Genomic DNA, 18,933 nt, shown 5'->3' with positions numbered 1-18,933 from the left:
TCTTGTCAACATCATGTAATATTATTTGAAATCATTATTTTCATTACATAATTTGTATTAAATCCACCAGAATTTTTACCTTTTTTATGAATTCGTGCAATTTATTACCAAAAGGAAAAAAACAATTCTGGAGGGACATACTTAATTAATACCTCATATTAAATATTTTACTAAATCTACAAAATCTAACCAACAAACTTTAAAAATCCTAATCTATTAGAGATCTATTTTGAACTACACTATCCAAAAAATGAAGGGAACCAAAATTTTTCCTAATTTTTTGGTGATTTTTTTAAAGGCTTCATCAAAAAATTGTTGTACCTATCTAAATTTAAAAAAAGCATTTCGAAGCTTTAAGTTGCTAGTTTTGAGATCTTTTAGCAAATTTCTTTTCTGTGCTACGGTTACCCCGCAATCCTAAGTAATATCGTCGGAAAATAAATTGTTAATTTTCTTGTTTTTGTTTTTGGTCAACAGACCTCGGGATTTTTTTTTAGTTAAGTCAATGCATAGGCCGCATAGCATGTTTGTCTACCTTTAATATGCTTTTTTTATATTCTCTTTACGTCAATTTGTCGCTCAGATATCTGACTTTAAATGAAAAAAAAATGAAAAAAATTTACCAAAAGATCTCAAAATTAGAAACTAAAAGCTTCAATACAGTTTTTTTAATCTAAATACGACCATTTTTAGACGAATTACCTACCTTTTAAAAAGCACCAAAAAATTTAGAAAAAATTTTTGTCCCTTTAATTTTTTGAAGTAGTATACAATTTTTTTGAGTTTTATAATTCTTTGGTCAACTCCCATTCAACTGAATGTAGGAGAGAAGTTTTTCTTCTATAGATAGCTAATTACAAGGTTCATTAAATGTCTCAATAAGGTTTTGCTCGTACATTACAATTTCAAACGGCAAACCGAAACGGATATGTTAATGGTTTTCAATTTAAAACTCCCGCCCCGGAATTTGCATCGTAAATCCTGTCACAAGAAAAGCAGTCTTGTTTTATTTTTCGTCACTTATTTATTTATTTATTCAGTTCTCCCAATGCGAAAAGCGTTTACTTTCTAATACATACCCATACAATGACAATACAATGCATACCCAAGACATTAACGCTGGAATTTTTCTTCCTATATACCTCAATTTGTACAAGAGACAATAATTGATGTTAGTCTACAAGAAAACGCTTACGACCGCCATCCATCATCTTTTCAGATGAGTAAGGAAATATTTAAATTTGCACCAGTCTCTGTCACTGGTTTTAAATCACAACTTTCTTTTTCAAGCCTACAATTTACGATAATAGCTATTGGACTATTTATGACATCGCATATAATTAGCTACCCGCTGTGCTATGCTTATTATCCTAATAAAATACAAACTCTAACAGCTTACGAACTGATAGCTAGCGGAAATGCCGCTCTTACAAGACATGGAAAAGTCTGAGAAGTGCTACTTTCCTCTTTATCAAACCTTTTTACAAAAAATCCATATCGTGAGAATGCTGAACAATTCCACCGACCTCGCAATATTTTTCTTATCAATTAAATCACCGAGAAATTGCCGACATTCTTCACATTCTACCTTGCAACAGGGGCGCCAGGAATTATCAACGTCCGAGCTAGGTCACCCGGAGAAACTTCCCAAAACCCGGCCCTCCAACCCCCGGACTCGCGTAGACCAAGGCGTAATGACCCAAAGTTGTCCAACTCCGCCCCAAACTCGTCGAAAATTTTTCCTGAGTCCCAAAGGATTGAGGAGTCCCTTTGGGCTACGAAACGCAAGACAGCAGCCTCCCGTAGACTCCGCGTCTTCTGGTAAGTTGGTATCATTATACAAAGTGTTCAAAAATAATTTTTTGGCATAGCTATGACCTCGTCGACGTCTTCCGAGGGCCGCCATTGGCCCAGTATGGTCTTGAGCAAAATCCGGTCTTTGTGGTCGGCAGGAACGTCCGGTCCCAGTGCCGGACTTAACCAACTAGTGTCAGGCAGGGCTCAAAATTTCCCGCATGGTGTCATTATTTTAGTTAGTTCCGCATGAACACGCACCGATTTTTTGTTGTTTGTAGCACCTGTGCTAATTATTTTTGCTTCCGTTCTCTTAATTAATTTCGTTTTATGCTATGTTTGTTGAGTGTAATTGAGTTGTAAGCGAGAAAAGCGCTTAATTAAATGTAATTTTGCAGATGATGAAGGTGGAACTGTTAAACCAATCTCAAATAAGAAGAATTCTGATAATGATATGTACATGAGACTCGGCTTGCTGTTGGGAGAAGGTGCGAGAAGAACCAAGAGGATACAAGGGAGGAATCACGAGTCGTGTTCGTCTCTTGCCAGCTACGACGCCGCTGCTATCCTTTCGACCAACACGAGTCCGGTTTCGACCCTCACAGGGAGCTCCGAGGATCAACATAGGATTAATCCCAGTTCTGACAGTGTCGGCTCACTCATGTCCATGTCGATGTCAGGCCAAAGTAACTGTAGCTCGAGTCCCGTCAGTCGGCGACACAGCGTCACAAGTAAGTCACTATTCCTCAAAAAAAAAAAAAAAAACTCATAATTTTCCTAGCATCTCAACCTGGTCAAGTCGAAGATCTCAACATGTTCCGCAATCGCCGGACTTGCATCCGCCGCTCGGCTCGGACCGGAACCATCAAAGGCCCTGTTGACCCCAAAATCCGGTTCGCCCAATATCGGACACCTCAACTAACCCTCAAACCCCTCTTTTTTGAAGTACCACTCCAAGAACCCGATCCTTTGTTTCTCGGCCGGCATTGGTTAATCAAAGAAATCGAGGACATTGTTGGTAAGTTACTTTTTCCTATTTAGCGTTCGGTCTCACTAATTTTTCCAGGCTCTTCGAGTCCCGGAGTTCTCCTTACCGGTAACCCTGGAACCGGTAAAACCGCCCTTATCTTGCAATTGGTGGAACACAGCTGTTTCGGACGCCGGAAAGAACCTATCTACCAATCAGTTCACTCCCCGGAGCGGTCCCGAAGTCCTCAAAACATCTACTACCAAATGGATTTAATCTCCGAACGACTTAAACCCTTAGCTAATAGTGTGGTCGCGTACCATTTTTGTCAAGCTGATAACAATAATACTTGTCTAGTACCTGATTTTATCCACTCAGTGGCAGCACAGTTGTGTCAAGCACCGCAATTGTCAGGGTATAGGGATTATTTGCTAAGTGAGCCGCACCTCCAAGCCGCTCTTTCCCTTAAAGAGTGTATTATGAATCCTGATACGGCATTGACTCGAGGAATCCTCGAACCCTTGGCAAGTCTTCGCCGAGTTGGCAAACTCGAAAATTTGAACTGTGTGATTCTGGTCGACGCTTTGTGTGAAGCTGAGTACCATAGACCGGACCATGGGGATACTATAACTTCATTTTTGGCCAGACATTCGCCCAATTTCCCGTCATGGTTAAAAATAGTGGCCACAGTTCGGACCCAGCTCCAGGATGTGACCAAACAATTGCCCTACACGAGGATCAGTCTAGACAACTCCAATTCTAACGAGAATATCACTAAGGATATCCTTAGTTATATCAACTTCCGGCTCCAAAATAGCCCGAGTATTCAGAGCAACATCACTTCCAGCACTTCCGGGAAATTGGAAAGTGGCAGTGTGTCTCAGCATAAATTTTCCCAACATTTACTCAACTTAAGCCACGGCTCGTTTCTCTTTGTCAAACTAACTTTAGATTTGATCGAACGTGGACATCTAGTGGCGAAATCCAGTGGTTATAAAGTGTTACCAGTGACTTTGGCCCAAATCTATCTTCTCCACTTCAACTTGCGGTTCCCCACCGTCCGCTCCTTCGAGAAAGTTACTCACATATTGAGTGTGTGTCTCTCCGCGCTCTATCCTCTAACTCTTCTCGAGATTTACTATTCCGTCAATTCACTCCTTGTAGATAAATTCTTACCTTGGACTGAGTTCTTTCAGCGCTTCAAACTTCTCTCTGGCTTTCTAGTAAAACGCTTAGACAACACTTATATGTTTTTCCACCCTAGCTTCAGGGAATGGCTCATCAGACGCGACGATAACGAAAATACAAAATTCCTGTGCGACTTGCGAGCCGGTCATTCGGGCATCGCGTTTCGTTTATCACGCGTTCAAGCTCCTCTCGATGAAGAAAAAACCTTAGAATTGGGCCATCACATACTTAAAGCACACGTCTATCGCAACATGTCACTTAGTACGATAACAGCGCGCGATTTGCAAGCTTTCTGGGTGTGTGAAAGCTCTGAGAATGTCTCATCAGCTGTATGCAACTTGCGAAACATGTACAGTCCTAATGTCAAAGTTTCCCGTCTTTTGCTCCTCGCCGGGGCTTCCCCCAATCATATCACTGATTTTTTGGGCAACGCTCCTGTCCTTTGTGTTTACGCCAATGAGGGAATTGTACCAATGGTTTCCCTGTTGCTTGAATTTGGAGCCGACGTAGAACTAACCAACAGTCAAGGCTCCACAGCTCTATCTCTAGCCGCAGCTAAGGGTCATTGTGATATTGTGCGTCATCTGGTGGCAGCTGGAGCAAGTCCAGGTCACGTGGACACCGCCGGTTATTGTCCATTGGTCCACGCGGCGCGTAACGGTTGTTTGAACGTCGTCGGTTATTTACTCGCCTGTGATTGGATAATCAAAAATCCGGAAGATGTCGAATTGGGAGAAGCAGCACAACAAGCTCTAGTGGCGGCTGCAAGTCAAGGTCATGTTGATATTGTCGAGTATTTGTTAGATATGGCCGAGGTCAATGTTGACGCCACTGATAGTATCACCGGGGAAACGGCCTTGACGGTGGCAGCAGCCAATGGGTGTCATGGCGTGTGTACAGCTTTGATTGGCAGAGGAGCAAGTCTTTCTGTTTGTAATAAAAAAGAGATGGCACCACTGTTACTAGCCGTGAAGGAGGGACATTGGGCTGTAGCTGAAAGACTGATACAGAATCATGCCGCTATTGAACAGAGTGATAATGTAGGACGCTCACCCTTGATGTTGGCAGCGTCGGAAGGCCACGTGGGACTAATTGAGTTATTACTCAATAAAGGTTGGTATTCCGAGAACGAAAAGTTATGTAAAGTGCAGAGAGTTATAGAAGGATTTTGAAAAAATTTATTAGTGACCTTTAAATGGTGAAATTAAAAAAAAATGTATAGGACATTAATCTAGTGCATCACCTAAAATTATTCTCAACCATACAGCATGTCCCAAAAATAAGTTACGATACAAACTTCTGTTTTTTTAAATGAAGCACCGTATGTTTCTTTGTATTTTTGGATGTAGCCTTTTAAAACAATGTTTTTCGCTAAACTTTTATTAATCGATTTTGCTTAGTTTTAGAAATAAGATGTTTTTTTGACGAAAACATGCACTTTTTAAAAATTCATTACACAAGCTAGAACAAATTTTTTCTTCCTTCTGCAAAGAAGAAAGTACAGAATTTAATGCTGAAGCAATTTTTAGTGTTTTGTATTTGTAAAGATAAAAAATAAATTAAGAAGTTTGTTAAAAGTTAAATAACTTAAAAAAATTTAAATGGAACACCCTATTTTTTATTTTTGCATCTAATAGATTGATAAATTGTCTATCTAAAAAAATAAACTTTTAATGTCTAGAATTGATAAATGAAAAGATATTTAACATAGAATATTAATTGTAGCAACAATGCCTATCAATGTCTGGGCAACCATAGTAATTCCACCACGGATCACTTATCCGTTTATTTATCCAGAGATTGTAAGAGTCGTTATAAATACTGAAATTCGAATTATTTTATTGTAAAAATAAAGAATAATGGATTCAGTTTAACACAAATTTGATTATGAAGTAATATTTCTTCCATCTCTTGTGTAACTGTGAACTTTTTGCCTACTGAAACAATAGTAATTTTTTTTTAATGTTTAATGTTAATGTTAGTTATTGATTATAAACACCTAAAAGTAAATAATTTTAGAAAAACAATTTAATAATCTTTTAAATGCAGAAAGAATAAATGGGGTGTTCCATTTAAATTTTTTAAGTTATTGAACTTTCAACAATCGCCTTCACTTTTTTATCTTTGCAAATGCAACACACTTAAAAAAATGTTACAACCTTATAGCTTGTACCTTCTTCTTTGCGTTAGAAAAAAAATTCTTGATGTCTTAGTTTTTGTGTAATATATTTTTAAAAAGTGCATGTTTTTTTAGCTTAAAAACATTGTCATAAAAATCTTCATCCAAAAATGCCAAGAAACATGTGGTGTTTTATTTAAAAAAGCACAAGTTTGTATTGTAACTTATTTTTGAAACACGTTGTATATTTGAAAATTTTATTAGGCGATGGAGGACTTGTATCTATCAACATCCTATATATTTTTTTTTATTTTACCACTTAATGGACTTTTTCAACTCACTGGGGCACACTGTATATTACATAATTTGAGAAATGAAAAAACAGAGATTGCTTTAAGTAAGTAGATAATACAAAAATGTTCTTTAATATAAATTTTATTACAAGAGTTATTGATTGGTCGCTAAGAATTTGAGACTTCTTCATCTTCTTAAATCTTATTGACTAGGTATGAAAACAAAACATCGTTAAAAAATGTTTAATATACTTATACTTATTAACAGGGGCATCTTATGAATATTAACTTTGAAAAATTAATTAAAATTAATTATGATACAAAAATGTTATGTTTATATTTTTAATATTCGTTACTTTTTGTTCATCTTTTATTTATACAGAAATTAATATCACCGTATATTTGAAATAATGGGGGAGCATCGAATTTTTTACATTTAATATCTCAGACTATGAATATACGGAAAATACTCTACAATCCCCTTTTTATCACAGAATGGTTCTCTGTTACGCCACTGCTCAAGTTTCCCCACCGCCTATTAATATCCTTCTAGGATTCTCTGAAGTTTACTTCATTATTTTATCTTCCACTATAGGATTTTCTAGAGCGTTTTTTGTATTTTAGGGGCCGAAATCAACAAGGAAGACCGTGAGGGCCTCACACCCCTCTGTTGGGCCTGCCTTCGAGGCAAACTTAAAGCTGTCCAATGTCTTATCGAAAGAGGTGCCAACATAAACCACACCGACAAGACTGGACGAACTCCCCTTGATTTGGCAGCATTTCAAGGAAATCCAGCCACAGTTCAACTTTTACTCGACAGTGGCGCTCTCATCGAACATGTCGATATTAACGGTATGAGACCTCTAGACCGAGCCATAGGTTGTAGGAATATCCAAGTAGTGCAATGTTTTCTGAAAAAAGGGGCCAAATTGGGGCCAGCCACGTGGGCCATGGCTTCAGGCAAGCCAGATATAATGTAAGTCCGTGTCAGGTAACTTTAGTCAAATTTTAATAATCTTTCTCAGGCTTATTCTCCTGAATAAACTTCTTGAAGATGGTAACACGTTATATCGCAAGGGTAGACTAAGGGAGGCGGCCCATCGCTACCAATACGCCCTTAAAAAGTTTCCGAATAACGATCAAGCCGAACATAATAAAGCGTTCAGGCAATTGCAAATGAATTTTCTCTTGAATTATTCGAGATGTAAACGAAAACTTAACGTAAGTCCCATTGACTTTAGTCACTGTTAATCTTAACGTAACGTAATTTTAGGAGACAGAAGAAGCTATGGAATTAGCAAACGAAGTTCTAATTATGAATCCCGACTCATACGAAGCCTACTACTCACGAGCTAAGGCCAAACTTGACTTAAAATTATACGAAAATGCTTTAGCTGACATGCGCGAAGCTCTAAGACTCGCACCTGCGCAAAACGTCGAAGTCCGGAAAGTCCTAGCCCATCTTCGTGACGAAATCGCCATCAAAATGGCGTCACCTTCTGGTCGAATGTCCAATCATCGGGATCTAGCAATGTCCGTCGATACTTTACACGAATAGAAAATCACCAGTGCCTTTGCATCATTTGGAAGACTGATTTTTGTCGAAATTTTTGTGAATATGTTAGGTTTATTTGCTTTGTATATATGATTTTTTAAATTAATTTATTTTAACTGTTACGACTTTTGGGTTCATCTTATCATTCCCATGGATAAAACTATCCAAATTGTTGGTTTTTATTTTGTATTTTTTTCCAGAAATGTTAAGTTATAGTGGTGGTAGACTGCTATCATAGTCAATGCTTGTTTAAGTAAGACAAGTTCTTCGTTTTTTTTATACTGCCTTCAAGTAATTAAGCTACTTAAATATTGGTAATACTGCACGAAATTTGTAAAGTTCCTTATGTAATTCTTGTGTTTTAGGAAAAGTATTTATTTGTATTAAATACGTGTTTGAATTATTACGAAATGTGGTTTCTTGCCAAGCATGTTATCTATTTATGCAGTATTTTATTATTTATTACTTTGTATTAAAACAGTTTAACTGTTTTCGTGTGGACAAAACTACAAAGAAATTAAAAAAAAACACTAAAGGTGCTAATTATATAAGAGAATCGTATTTTGTGTCTTGAAGAACAAAAATATTGCAATAAAGAAATAACTTTTACTTTTGTCTTTCATTTAACAACTGTTTAAATACATCTGCAGATCAAAAAAGAGCACTGGGTAAACTGTAGTCTTTGTAAAAAACTGATCAAAAAATCACTCGTGGTTGCAAAAATTTGCCCACGGGCACAAAAAGTGTAACAGGCCTTTGAAGTAACAATTTTGTTTGAATTTTAAAACAAAAAAAAAACGGTTGGGGTCACAAAAAGTTGAAGAAAAATCGTTAGTGGTTACAAAAAATTGAACAATCACCTGCGAGCACAAATAGTTGAACAAAAAACTGTTTCTGGTCTTTGTTAAAAATTTATTAGGACGTCGTTAGTAACCTGAAATAAACTAACTTGTGTATAACTGGTTGCATACGACAGCTCTCAGGTTAAATAAAGTTTTAAATCAAATTAAACACGCTTATTAATATCTAATTAATACATTTTACACTGTTCTTAAATTGTCAATGCCCTTAAGAAATATTTCCGGACATAGGTCCATTTTTCTGAATAAATGACAGCAATCTTTAAAAGTTTACAGTAGAAGCACGATATCCTACACTACAACATAGACCATAGTCAGTTGAAAATAACTTAAATAAAAAAAACTACAATGGTTTAAAGAAACCACGGTGCAAGTGAAACTTTTTTTCGGATCAATACACATCAATACATGAATACACTGATCAAAACACAAATACCGCGGAGCACTGGCACGAATGAGTAAGAATATAAATGCTACACGGTCAGCTGATGCGAGCCATGGACGCCCATATTGGCCTTAGCTGCTCTGCCGAGAGCTTTTCACTTTACCCCTACTTCGCGGCCGGCTGTAATGCGACATGTGATAGATGGACCAAAATTTTTGAGGCGACGGAAAAAAAATTTCACTTTGATAAATCCGTGAAGATGTCCGAAACAAACGAAACTCGCCTTTACCACCTTCTAAATCACAATATAACGAGTTAAATTTCCAGTCTCTTCCGGTACTATCTCATAATTGTTAGTAAAAAATTATAGTCTTAATTGTTGAAGTATCTTCCTATTTTTTAAAGTCGGGATACCCAAACCAAGTAAAAATCTTAACTAATATGCAAAATTTACACAAAATCGTTGACAAACTGCCTTTTTTTTTCTCGACATCTATTTTGCATTTCTCTAATCCGATAGCATCAGTATACATCCAATACAAAGTGCTCTGTTTTCTTTAAATGATTGACTTGACGTTTGAAATTTGGTGAACACGTTTTATTTATTAATAACTCCTTCTTGGAATAAATCCTTAAGAGGATTATTAAGCTCAATGGCTTGCACTTTTTATACCTGTCTAACTATTCTGGCGTTTAATTTAATAATTATTGGGTTTCACAAGCGGAAATACATGGTGTACGAAGAAAACGAAAAAAAGCGCAAACGTAACGGTATTGAAGTCGTGATTATAACATTTCGCAGTGGTCTTGATCTTTGCGCTTTTTACAATTTGTTTGTGTTAACTGCTTATTTGGCAGAGAAATTTAAGGAATTTCACGGACAAACTATTTATATATTTTTGCAGGTTTTATGTCAGATGACAAAATTCTTAAATATGGACAAAACACAAAAATTTATTGTTAACTAAAGCAAAAGAAAAAACACTTTTCCGCCAATTTCAGTGAAATTAGGAGTTATAAAGTCGCCACCTCATTGTTACCAACCATGACAACAGAAATTGTGGTCCACATTAATTATAGATATTTTATTGCATGATATGTAATTTCAGTATCAATTACAGACAAAGAAAAAATAAAACACTTTTATTCGAAACTATTCAGTCATATTAGTGAAAATTAATATAATAAGACCAAAAACAAATTGAAATTTACAAAATTTTTGAAATTCGAAAAAATCATTCCTGATTTTGAAACTACAATTGGCCACTATTAATACCTAGACAGGTCTTCAAGAAATTTTAGAGTCTGATTTAATATCTGATTCATTTTTTAAAGCTTTTTACTTCAATACCGAAAAGGAAATATAATTATGTACCTCCAAGAGCTTAAAAATTTACTTAAAAATAAGTGCCACTTTAAAGCCTCGCGTTAAACCCTTGTAGAAAAGAGGATATAAATGAGAACAAACCGACCAAAAATTGAGAAAAAATCCAGTTAACACGAAACTTTACCATCCAACTGTAATTACCGTTTTTTTCACGTCAACTCAGAATTTCGTAGATAACAATTTCGTCAATTTATTTGGCCAGATTGTCACTAAAATCCTTAAACTACATTCGTAGCCCAAAAACAGTTTCGATTAATTACAAAAACTGGTCATTGCATATAAACAAACATTACCTGTACCGTTAGCAAAGTCTGTTCCAGCAGCGCCTGTCGGTGCGACAGAGACGCCTTCAACTCCTCCCATACTCCCGACAGAGACACCGTCATCGATGGTGGGAGTTGTTGATACCTGTAGAGTTCAGCGGAGTTACTTTAACAACTGCTAACGTCAGGTACAGAAGCGCCGCGAGTGCCAAGTGCGTGCGAAAAGTGTGTGAATGTGCGTGCCGGTATATTTAGGAAAAAAATTTCAAGTGAGACGTGTGCTAACTTTGGGAGCTTTCCGAAATTCGGGGAGCTTTGGTGCATTTAAATCACCGCCAGTGTGCAGAAATGCAGCCTACCTGAGCGAAGTTTTGTGGGAAATATAAAAGGGATACAGGATGTTCAAAGCAAGGTTCGTGGGTTTAATTTTTTTACATATTTAGGGTGCGCCAGAACTCGCGCCCCAGAGAAAAATATATTAAGATACCAGGAACATGGAAAAAATGTTAAAAAAAAATTATCTATAAAAATTTCGAAGTTATGAGGGTTTAAAGTTCACACTTTGACTCTATTTATTTCTGTTGGAAAAATAATTTTCTAAGTTTTTTTGCTATAGGCTATTAAAAAAGGAAACAGGGAAGAGGTATCTTAAATTGTAACTCTGTTCAATGTTATTTGTGGTTTTTATTGGCAAAATTTTTGTCCCTTTACTAAATAATTGTAAAAAAACATATACAATATCATCAGTATCATTATATAGAAATAAAAAAAAGTCAAATGTCAAAAAATAAATGTCAAAATTTTTTGACAGATAGAATTTTTCAAACATTTTTTTCATGTTCCTGGTATTTTACCTTACTTGAAAATTTTCTCTGGGGCGCGAGTTCTGGCGCACCCGGTATACGCTTTCAGGTCTGGAGGAAATAAATAAATATAGAAAAAATACCTTGCTATGACAAATAATAATAATAATAATAAAGATACTTACTCTTTCTTCTCACATTACATTACTATTTTCTACTTTTACTAACTTACCCCGTGAGAGTGAGAGTTTGTGATTTTGTAAATGGCCAATTGTTTCTCGAAATTTCACACGAATTGTTTGTAATAATTGATTAGTTTTTGCCCCATTTTTATTAGAAATGCTTATATTTACTTAATTCTCAAAGTAAGTTTTAAAAAAATCAAGTTTGGGAATCTTGCTAGGTTTCTACAGGGTGCGCCAGAACTCGCGCCCCAGAGATAATTTTCATTTAGCCACAAATAACATTAAACAAAGTTACAATTTAGGATACAGCTTCCTTGTTTTCTCTTCTAATAGTCTGTAGCAAAAAAACTTGGAAAATTATTTTTCCAACTGAAATAAATAGAGTCAAAGTACAAAATTCAAACTCTCATAACTTCAACATTTTTATAGACAGAATTTTTTTAACAATTTTTCCGCCATGGGCCGCGAGTTCTGGCGCAGCCTGTATGTTGATAGTAAATGTATACCTACGAAGGGCTGTTGCTTGGAATTATTTGATATTGGTATTAGTTAGTGTTAAAATTATCTTGGAATTGTTTCGAATTATTAGAATTATTTGTAATTCTTTTTATAATTATCGGAGACAGGTAATTTCTTTTGAAAATTATGTTCCCGTTGAATTTCTTGGAATTACAAAAATTAATTTCTAATTAGAGGAATTAATCTCAAAACAATGGTATTATGATGGATTACTGGAATTATTTGTAAAGTACTAGAATGTTTTTTCTAGAATTACTGGATTTTTTTTTCAATTATCGAAAATAATTTTTTTTTGAAAATTACGCTGAATTTCTTAGAAATATCGGAATTAATTTTCCAAAAGAAATAAATAGTCAAGGTGCAAAATTTAAACTCTCATAACTTCGAAATTTTTATAGATAATTTTTTTTTAACATTTTTCTCATGTTCCTGGTATCTTACGCGAGTTCTGGCGCAGCCTGTATATCAACAATCTTGTAGAGGAAATAAATACATTTCCCGAGGCATGGAATAAAAGAGAGAAAAAAGAATATCTAGTAAAAGATTTTTACAAAAATGTTGAAGATTTTTATCAACACGTTCATTGTATTTCTTAATTTTCTTTAAAAAATGCTGAAATATGAATTTAAAGCTTTAGTTTAGAAGCCGTGTATGTATTTTATAATTTTTGTCAATTTTTGAGAGAACCCTTCTAAAAGTTATCTAAATTCGATTTGACAAAAAACAGTAAAATATAAGCAGTTAAAAAATTAGAAAGAAGTAAATAAAAAAATGGATTGGTTTAGAGTTTAGACATATGATGAGAAATTATTTATTCAATTTATTAGATCAAAATATTTCCGTTTCCATTGTTAATTCTTAAAAACATTTTCTCTTAATTCATAAACTCATGTGATTACTCTTTTGTTCGCCTTTGTTTCAGTTTTGCTCCCTAATTTTTTTTTTCTTTCTGACCTGCTTAGCTTTCTCAACAATTATTTTATATAAAATTGCAAAACTTGACTGTTGACACTATAAATGCATTGTTTGTTTTTATTTTCCACAAGTTAATTACCTGACAATGACTGAAACATTCATCAAGAATTATTGCTGGAAGCGAAATTTTAATTGACAATTACAGCCAGCTAACTTTCAGTAGCTATACATTATTAATAATGAAAAGGAGTTGATATTGTTCGACAATATTAAATCAAAGCCATTAAAACAGTTTAAATCATTTCCCACAATTAATTCAAGAAAGAACACATTTTGCCTCGTTGAAATATCGATTTGATGCAAACTTTTCAAAGTTTATTCAGTGCTTTGTGTAGTTTGAAACAAGATAGAAATTTCGCGTCAGACAAGAAAATTCAAAAATAAAAATTGTTAACACGAATTTTTCCTATTGCTTGTCATAAAGAGACGATCCCAACATGCCTATTTAGTGTAACTACATGTAGACAAACATGCCATTATTTTAATTGATACTCAAGGGAATATATAGATACATTAATGTCCTTCAGTCTAGTCGTAAAAAGTAATGGTTACTCTTTGAAACTCGAGTAATTAATTTGTGAACATAATAATCGGGAGAAAAATACAAAACAAAGCTTCGTTTGAGTATAAATCTACACTTTGTTAATAACACAGCGTCGGCAAACATTTACGCCCCATTTAATTATTAACTTGCATTTGTATGCGGTAAGCGACTGAAACAGTAAACATGTTGTGGGTTAGTTGAGCTAATAAACTCCAAAATTTTGTAATTTTTTGATGGCATACTTCGAATTCATTTCCATAACCGTTTCATTTGACCCTTCTGACTTTCTAACTGTTATTCGATTATCTTTTGATTTACTCTCCACGCTGGCGACAGTATTATTAGATAACTAAATGAGTTCCGCTCATTACTGCTACCACTTTTAGCTCTTAAAATTTTCTATTTACTTGTAATTCAAGTATTGTACAAATCACCGTTATGCCAATTTAAATATGAAAAATATCGTCATGCATAATTCACCGATTTTCACTTTCGTCAATTCGTATGTAAGTCAATCACTTTCGTTCACAAATTTGTGGTGGTTTTCGACCGAACAATATTCGGAAAAATTTTAATTTCGAATTAATTACACGTTCTTTGCACTAACCTGTCTACGACTTACAAAATAATCCGGTTATTTAAAAGGTCAGCCTTGTATATGCCAGTCCAAATCATTTTTTATGGCTTTTTTTCGGACAATGGGAGCTGAAATTTGGCCAAATACACCCACTGACACCTTCAAGGTTTCAGTGATTTAATTGCTCTTTTAGATCACTTTCTATTATTCGACAAGCATCGGGAATTAATTTGTTGACCACTCGAAGAACGCGTGCGGTATTTGCAAATGAGACGGGCTCTCGGCGCCATTTAAATACATGGAAACGGAATATTTATAGAGTTTTTCAACAGATATGAAATATAATCACTAAAATTACTCGGACTCAAACGAAATATATTCCATAAAGGCTAAAAAAGCTTGTAGCACTTTTTGTAATTATTTTTGCTAGAATCGGTGCAAGTTATGGCAAAATATTACCTTAGTTAATTTGGAATTTAGTTCTAAAAGTCAAAAAAAATGATTTTGTACAGCCTGGAGAATTAGTTCAACTTGACTTTCTTTACCTTTTTCAATCGTTGACATTTACTCGCAACTTGTAATTATTTTGTAGCTTTGCATGTTGAATTAATTATAAAATATAGTTTTATGATTTGATCAAGCAGAACAAAAAAACTATATTTTAATTGTTCATAGATGAATGGATAAAGGTAATTCGAGGACTTGACTTACTTTTCTGAAATGTGTAAGAATGTGTTTACGTTTGTTTTTAAAGTGGCAGAAATATTAAGCATCTTAATTATCTTTATAATTGACAAATGCGCGAATTTTGCTCATATTTTATTACAAATTTCATCAATGGTAACAAATGGGATTTTGTCGCATGACTGATTTTGATGTTTGTCCAATTTTTAATAACGTAAAATCTTTGTGGCTTGAGATAACTCCTAGAATCAACAACTTTTGCAAAGAAATATTCTTTTTTTAAATTAATGTAAATGGTTTGAAACACGATGCCACTCGACTTCCTCTCTTATCTCAAACATTAAAGGAAAAATTCAGAATTTTTATTCGCTCGTTGAGTTTAATAGAGCCATTTAAAGCTCTTCGTTCCTTAATGGTCTGGCACTGGGTCACACATTTAGCAAAATTAAACACCCTCATGATTGGCTTGGTTTGGAGCTTAAAGCTCGGTTTACTTCAATTAAGCCCTGATCTTTGATTTCTCGCAAAACGCGTGTATCATAATTGTCATGCAAATAAGTCATTAATTGAGAAAATTGCTTGATAAATTAACATTTTTCAGTCGAAAGTTTTCGTTTTTGTCGCTATTTTCCAGTGAAGAAAAGTCAACGAAAAGTTTCAGTTGTCGCAATTTCATGCCGAATTTAACCCAACAAAACCATTGACGTTTCGAGTGGTTTCAAGCCAAACTTTTAATTTCATTAATGTGCTTTCTAATTTTAATAAAATAAGAGGATTTTCGACTGGTTTCGAGACGGATTTAATTACGATTGTGTTTACGCTTTGTTTCTTTGATGGAAAATCTTCAAACGACAAGATTTGGCAGCTTTCCACTAAATTAATTTCGGATTAAATGAAATAATTCCACTTTATTATCTCTAATTGATTATGACATCATTTGGGTTAATGATTTACTTACTTACCTCCTATCTAATTTAACAGCCAGTCATGCAATTAATTCGCCTCATAAAATTCGGTTCATTTTGCAATTTTCATTATTCAATAAAGGACATTGTTTTGGAAAAATTACTTTCACTGCTGCACTAATACAAATTTAAATATCTTGCAAGCGAAATTTTATTGCATATTTATGTAAATAAACCGTTATTATTCATGGTTTTTTATCAGAACATTTTTAAGATATAACTTTCTCGGACTGAATTAGGGCATAGTCGTAAATATTTTTGCACTTATTAGATATAACATGGTGGTTAATTACGCGAATAATTAGAATGAAAATCAACATATGTCTTATTCCATTTAATCCCCTTGTATGTAATTGCGTGATCGCGGACGTAGAAATAAATCAAGAAAGAAATCAACACAAATTTTATTTTTCAAACTAATTAAATACAATTAAACACATCAATATTACAAAAGGGAAGAAGCCAAAAATTACGTTCCCACTTGATGGAATTTTGCACTCATTTTCTAACCTCTTCCATCCACTAATTTTTGGCTTTTTATTCTTGTTTTTCCAAAATTCCCAACTATGATAACACTCACAATTAATTGGATTTTTCTCAACATTAAGATACTCCAATTGTGAGATATTGAAAATCTCGATTGGAACACATTCCAACAAATTATCGTAAAGATCAATTTCCGAAACTTTAGTTTTTCGGAAATTTTCATAATAGAGATGGGCTAATTTATTATTACTTAACTGAATTCTGTCGATGACTTTGACATGATCAAAAATTCTGGGCTCCAAGTATGTCAACGAATTATTTTGTAGATCCAGTGATAGAATTACGTTGACTCCAACAAACGCATCGACGTCGATTTGTTTCAGTTTGTTTCCACTCAAAATAAAATTTTCTAAAATCACATTTTTTTGTGGATTTAAGTGCCAAAGAAATTCGAATGCCAGTCTTGGAAAAAAATTAATTTGGTTATTTCGTAACGATATAGACGTTAAGGGAGTCCCCCGAAACCACTCACTTTTCCATTCCGAAATTCTGTTATCATCAATAAAAAGGTACTCCATTTTTAAATTTTGGAAAACCCAATCTCCAATTTTTTTAATCCTGTTATTTTCTAAATAGAGCGTCCTAAATCCCAACTGATCAAAAATCCCATTTTCTAGCTCCTCCAACAAATTCCCACTTAAATTAAGATCAGTCAATTCCGGCAAAAATCTGAAAGTTCCAGGCTCGATTTTCCTAATTTTGCAACCAGTGAGATCCAGATGAGTCACCTTCGGTAAATTACTAATCGAATTTTTCTCAAGTATTGGAATATTTTGATTGTGGATTAAAACCTCACCAAACTGGCCCACATAATTCCTCAATTCGTTGTCTCTTCGAATTGTTACAATTTTTTGATTATGAGTCCCACTTCTCCAATTCAAAACTAACGAAACATTTTCAAACGTCGCACTCAATACTGGCCCAAAATAGGTTAAAATTGCAAAAATAAGGAAGCGAATCGGTTGCATTTTGTACTGCTAAACGATCAAAGATTTAGATTTGACTGAGAATAACAACGTGGGATGAGTTGTGCCATATTTATTTATAGGACGTGAAGCTCGAACGCATCGGCGAACTCATTCCAATTTTTAATAAAATTGAGGCGCTATTGTTGAGACTTTTGTAAGGAATCTGAGTGGAGTGAACTTTGTAATTAACCTACTTTCATTCTTCTTGAAATAAAAATATGTCTTTTATGGAGAATTAAAATTTTTATTAAAATATTTACAAAAATTAATTTTATTTGGTACAATTTTGTTCAATATCTCCAAGTGACAAAATTTCTTTCTTGTATTCCTCTTGCCAAGTCTTCCAACTCTTGACACAATTACAACTGACCGGATTTCCATCAATATTCACGTTATATATTTCAGTCACATTAACAAGTTCCAGAGGGAGACAACTCAATCTATTGTTCCTCAATTTGACGTAACTGAGCGATGTATTATTAAATATTGAGGGATCAATATTTTTTATCAAATTATCACTCAATTCGAAATTATTTATGTACGTGATAGTGCCAAAAACACCAGATGGGAGCTCCTTAATTGAATTATTTTTGAGATTCAAATAATCCAATTCTTTTAACCCTCTAAACGCATCCGGATGGATTTTTCGCACTTTGTTGCTTTCCAAAATCAAGTACCAAAGCCTCGATGGACGCTCGTCGTTAAATTTGTGGTAATACTCAAACATGTCACTCGGCAACTCCTCAATTGAGTTAAAGCTCATCGAAATGGACTCAACAGGTGACCCAGCAAACCAGTCACTCCTCCAAGTCGAAATGCGATTTCCATCGAGGAAAACATGTCTCAGACTTGGTAAGTCGTTGAAAACTTTGTCACCCAAAGTCTCTATTGAATTATTTTCCAAATGAAGCCAAGTCAACTGTGATAAATTAGCAAAAACACCATTCTGAACTTCTTTCAAGGGATTTTCATTGATGTACAAAAATTCCATCTTTGGTAAATCCCCAAATGCCCTCGGCTCGATTTTTTCTAAACCACTTGAAATAATACCAACTTCTGTCACATTTGGTAAGTGTGAAACTGCATTTTTGGATAAATTCGGGACATTTTGATATTGGATTTTGACGATTTCCCACGGTTGGTTGTTGACATATTCGACAAGGGTGTTGTCACATCGAATTTGAAGGAGTTTTGTTGGTGGTATTGTATCATTAATGTAGTAGATTGTTTGTCTTGTGGTTAGCAAAATTGTAACATTTTCGTAAGTAACACTTTGAGTTTGAGACACAAATAGCACGATTACGAGACATAAAAGTGTTACCATATTGAGAATCAGGGAACAACTGATGTTAAAAT

At 34.4% G+C, this 18,933-nt stretch overlaps 3 protein-coding genes across 16 annotated transcripts in view; 2 read left to right on the top strand and 1 right to left on the bottom strand.

The window, feature by feature from the left end:
• Positions 1 to 8,525, top strand: part of LOC123009464 (protein TANC2) — a 112,061-nt gene extending 103,536 nt beyond the window's left edge. For 12 of the 14 annotated variants that reach the window (XM_044405797.1, XM_044405800.1, XM_044405799.1 and 9 more), the window contains 8 exons: positions 1,599 to 1,821; positions 1,872 to 1,994; positions 2,193 to 2,525; positions 2,576 to 2,812; positions 2,861 to 5,062; positions 6,986 to 7,337; positions 7,387 to 7,582; positions 7,635 to 8,525. In XM_044405797.1, coding sequence (XP_044261732.1) covers positions 1,599 to 1,821; positions 1,872 to 1,994; positions 2,193 to 2,525; positions 2,576 to 2,812; positions 2,861 to 5,062; positions 6,986 to 7,337; positions 7,387 to 7,582; positions 7,635 to 7,919 — 3,951 coding nt within the window. In that variant the 3' untranslated portion in view covers positions 7,920 to 8,525. The remainder of the gene's footprint in view (positions 1 to 1,598; positions 1,822 to 1,871; positions 1,995 to 2,192; positions 2,526 to 2,575; positions 2,813 to 2,860; positions 5,063 to 6,985; positions 7,338 to 7,386; positions 7,583 to 7,634) is intronic. The other 2 variants (XR_006413014.1, XM_044405804.1) reach the window with 2 other exon arrangements.
• Positions 8,526 to 10,993: 2,468 nt separating this feature from the next.
• LOC123009552 overlaps positions 10,994 to 18,933 on the top strand; it is a 60,223-nt gene continuing 52,283 nt past the window's right edge. Inside the window, exon 1 of the mRNA XM_044405939.1 lies at positions 10,994 to 11,223. Within this exon, the coding sequence (XP_044261874.1) occupies positions 11,210 to 11,223 (14 nt within the window). The 5' untranslated portion in view covers positions 10,994 to 11,209. The remainder of the gene's footprint in view (positions 11,224 to 18,933) is intronic.
• On the bottom strand, positions 17,801 to 18,901 carry LOC123009554 (carboxypeptidase N subunit 2-like). The gene has a single exon (XM_044405941.1). It carries the CDS (start codon positions 18,899 to 18,901, stop codon positions 17,849 to 17,851), a length of 1,053 nt encoding a protein of 350 aa, XP_044261876.1. The 3' UTR covers positions 17,801 to 17,848.

The sequence above is a fragment of the Tribolium madens genome, unplaced genomic scaffold (genome assembly GCF_015345945.1).
Source record: "Tribolium madens isolate multiple individuals breed KSU strain unplaced genomic scaffold, Tmad_KSU_1.1 Scaffold_7;HRSCAF=85;Tcas5.2_LG10, whole genome shotgun sequence".
NCBI lineage: Eukaryota > Metazoa > Arthropoda > Insecta > Coleoptera > Tenebrionidae > Tribolium > Tribolium madens.
The sequence above is the reverse complement of the archived record's forward strand: the minus strand, read 5'-3'. Positions and strand labels throughout refer to the sequence as shown.

What these genes read in the sequence shown, in the direction of transcription:
- LOC123009554 (XM_044405941.1), bottom strand. Translation starts at nt 18,901, where the DNA reads ATGGTAACACTTTTATGTCTCGTAATCGTGCTATTTGTGTCTCAAACT.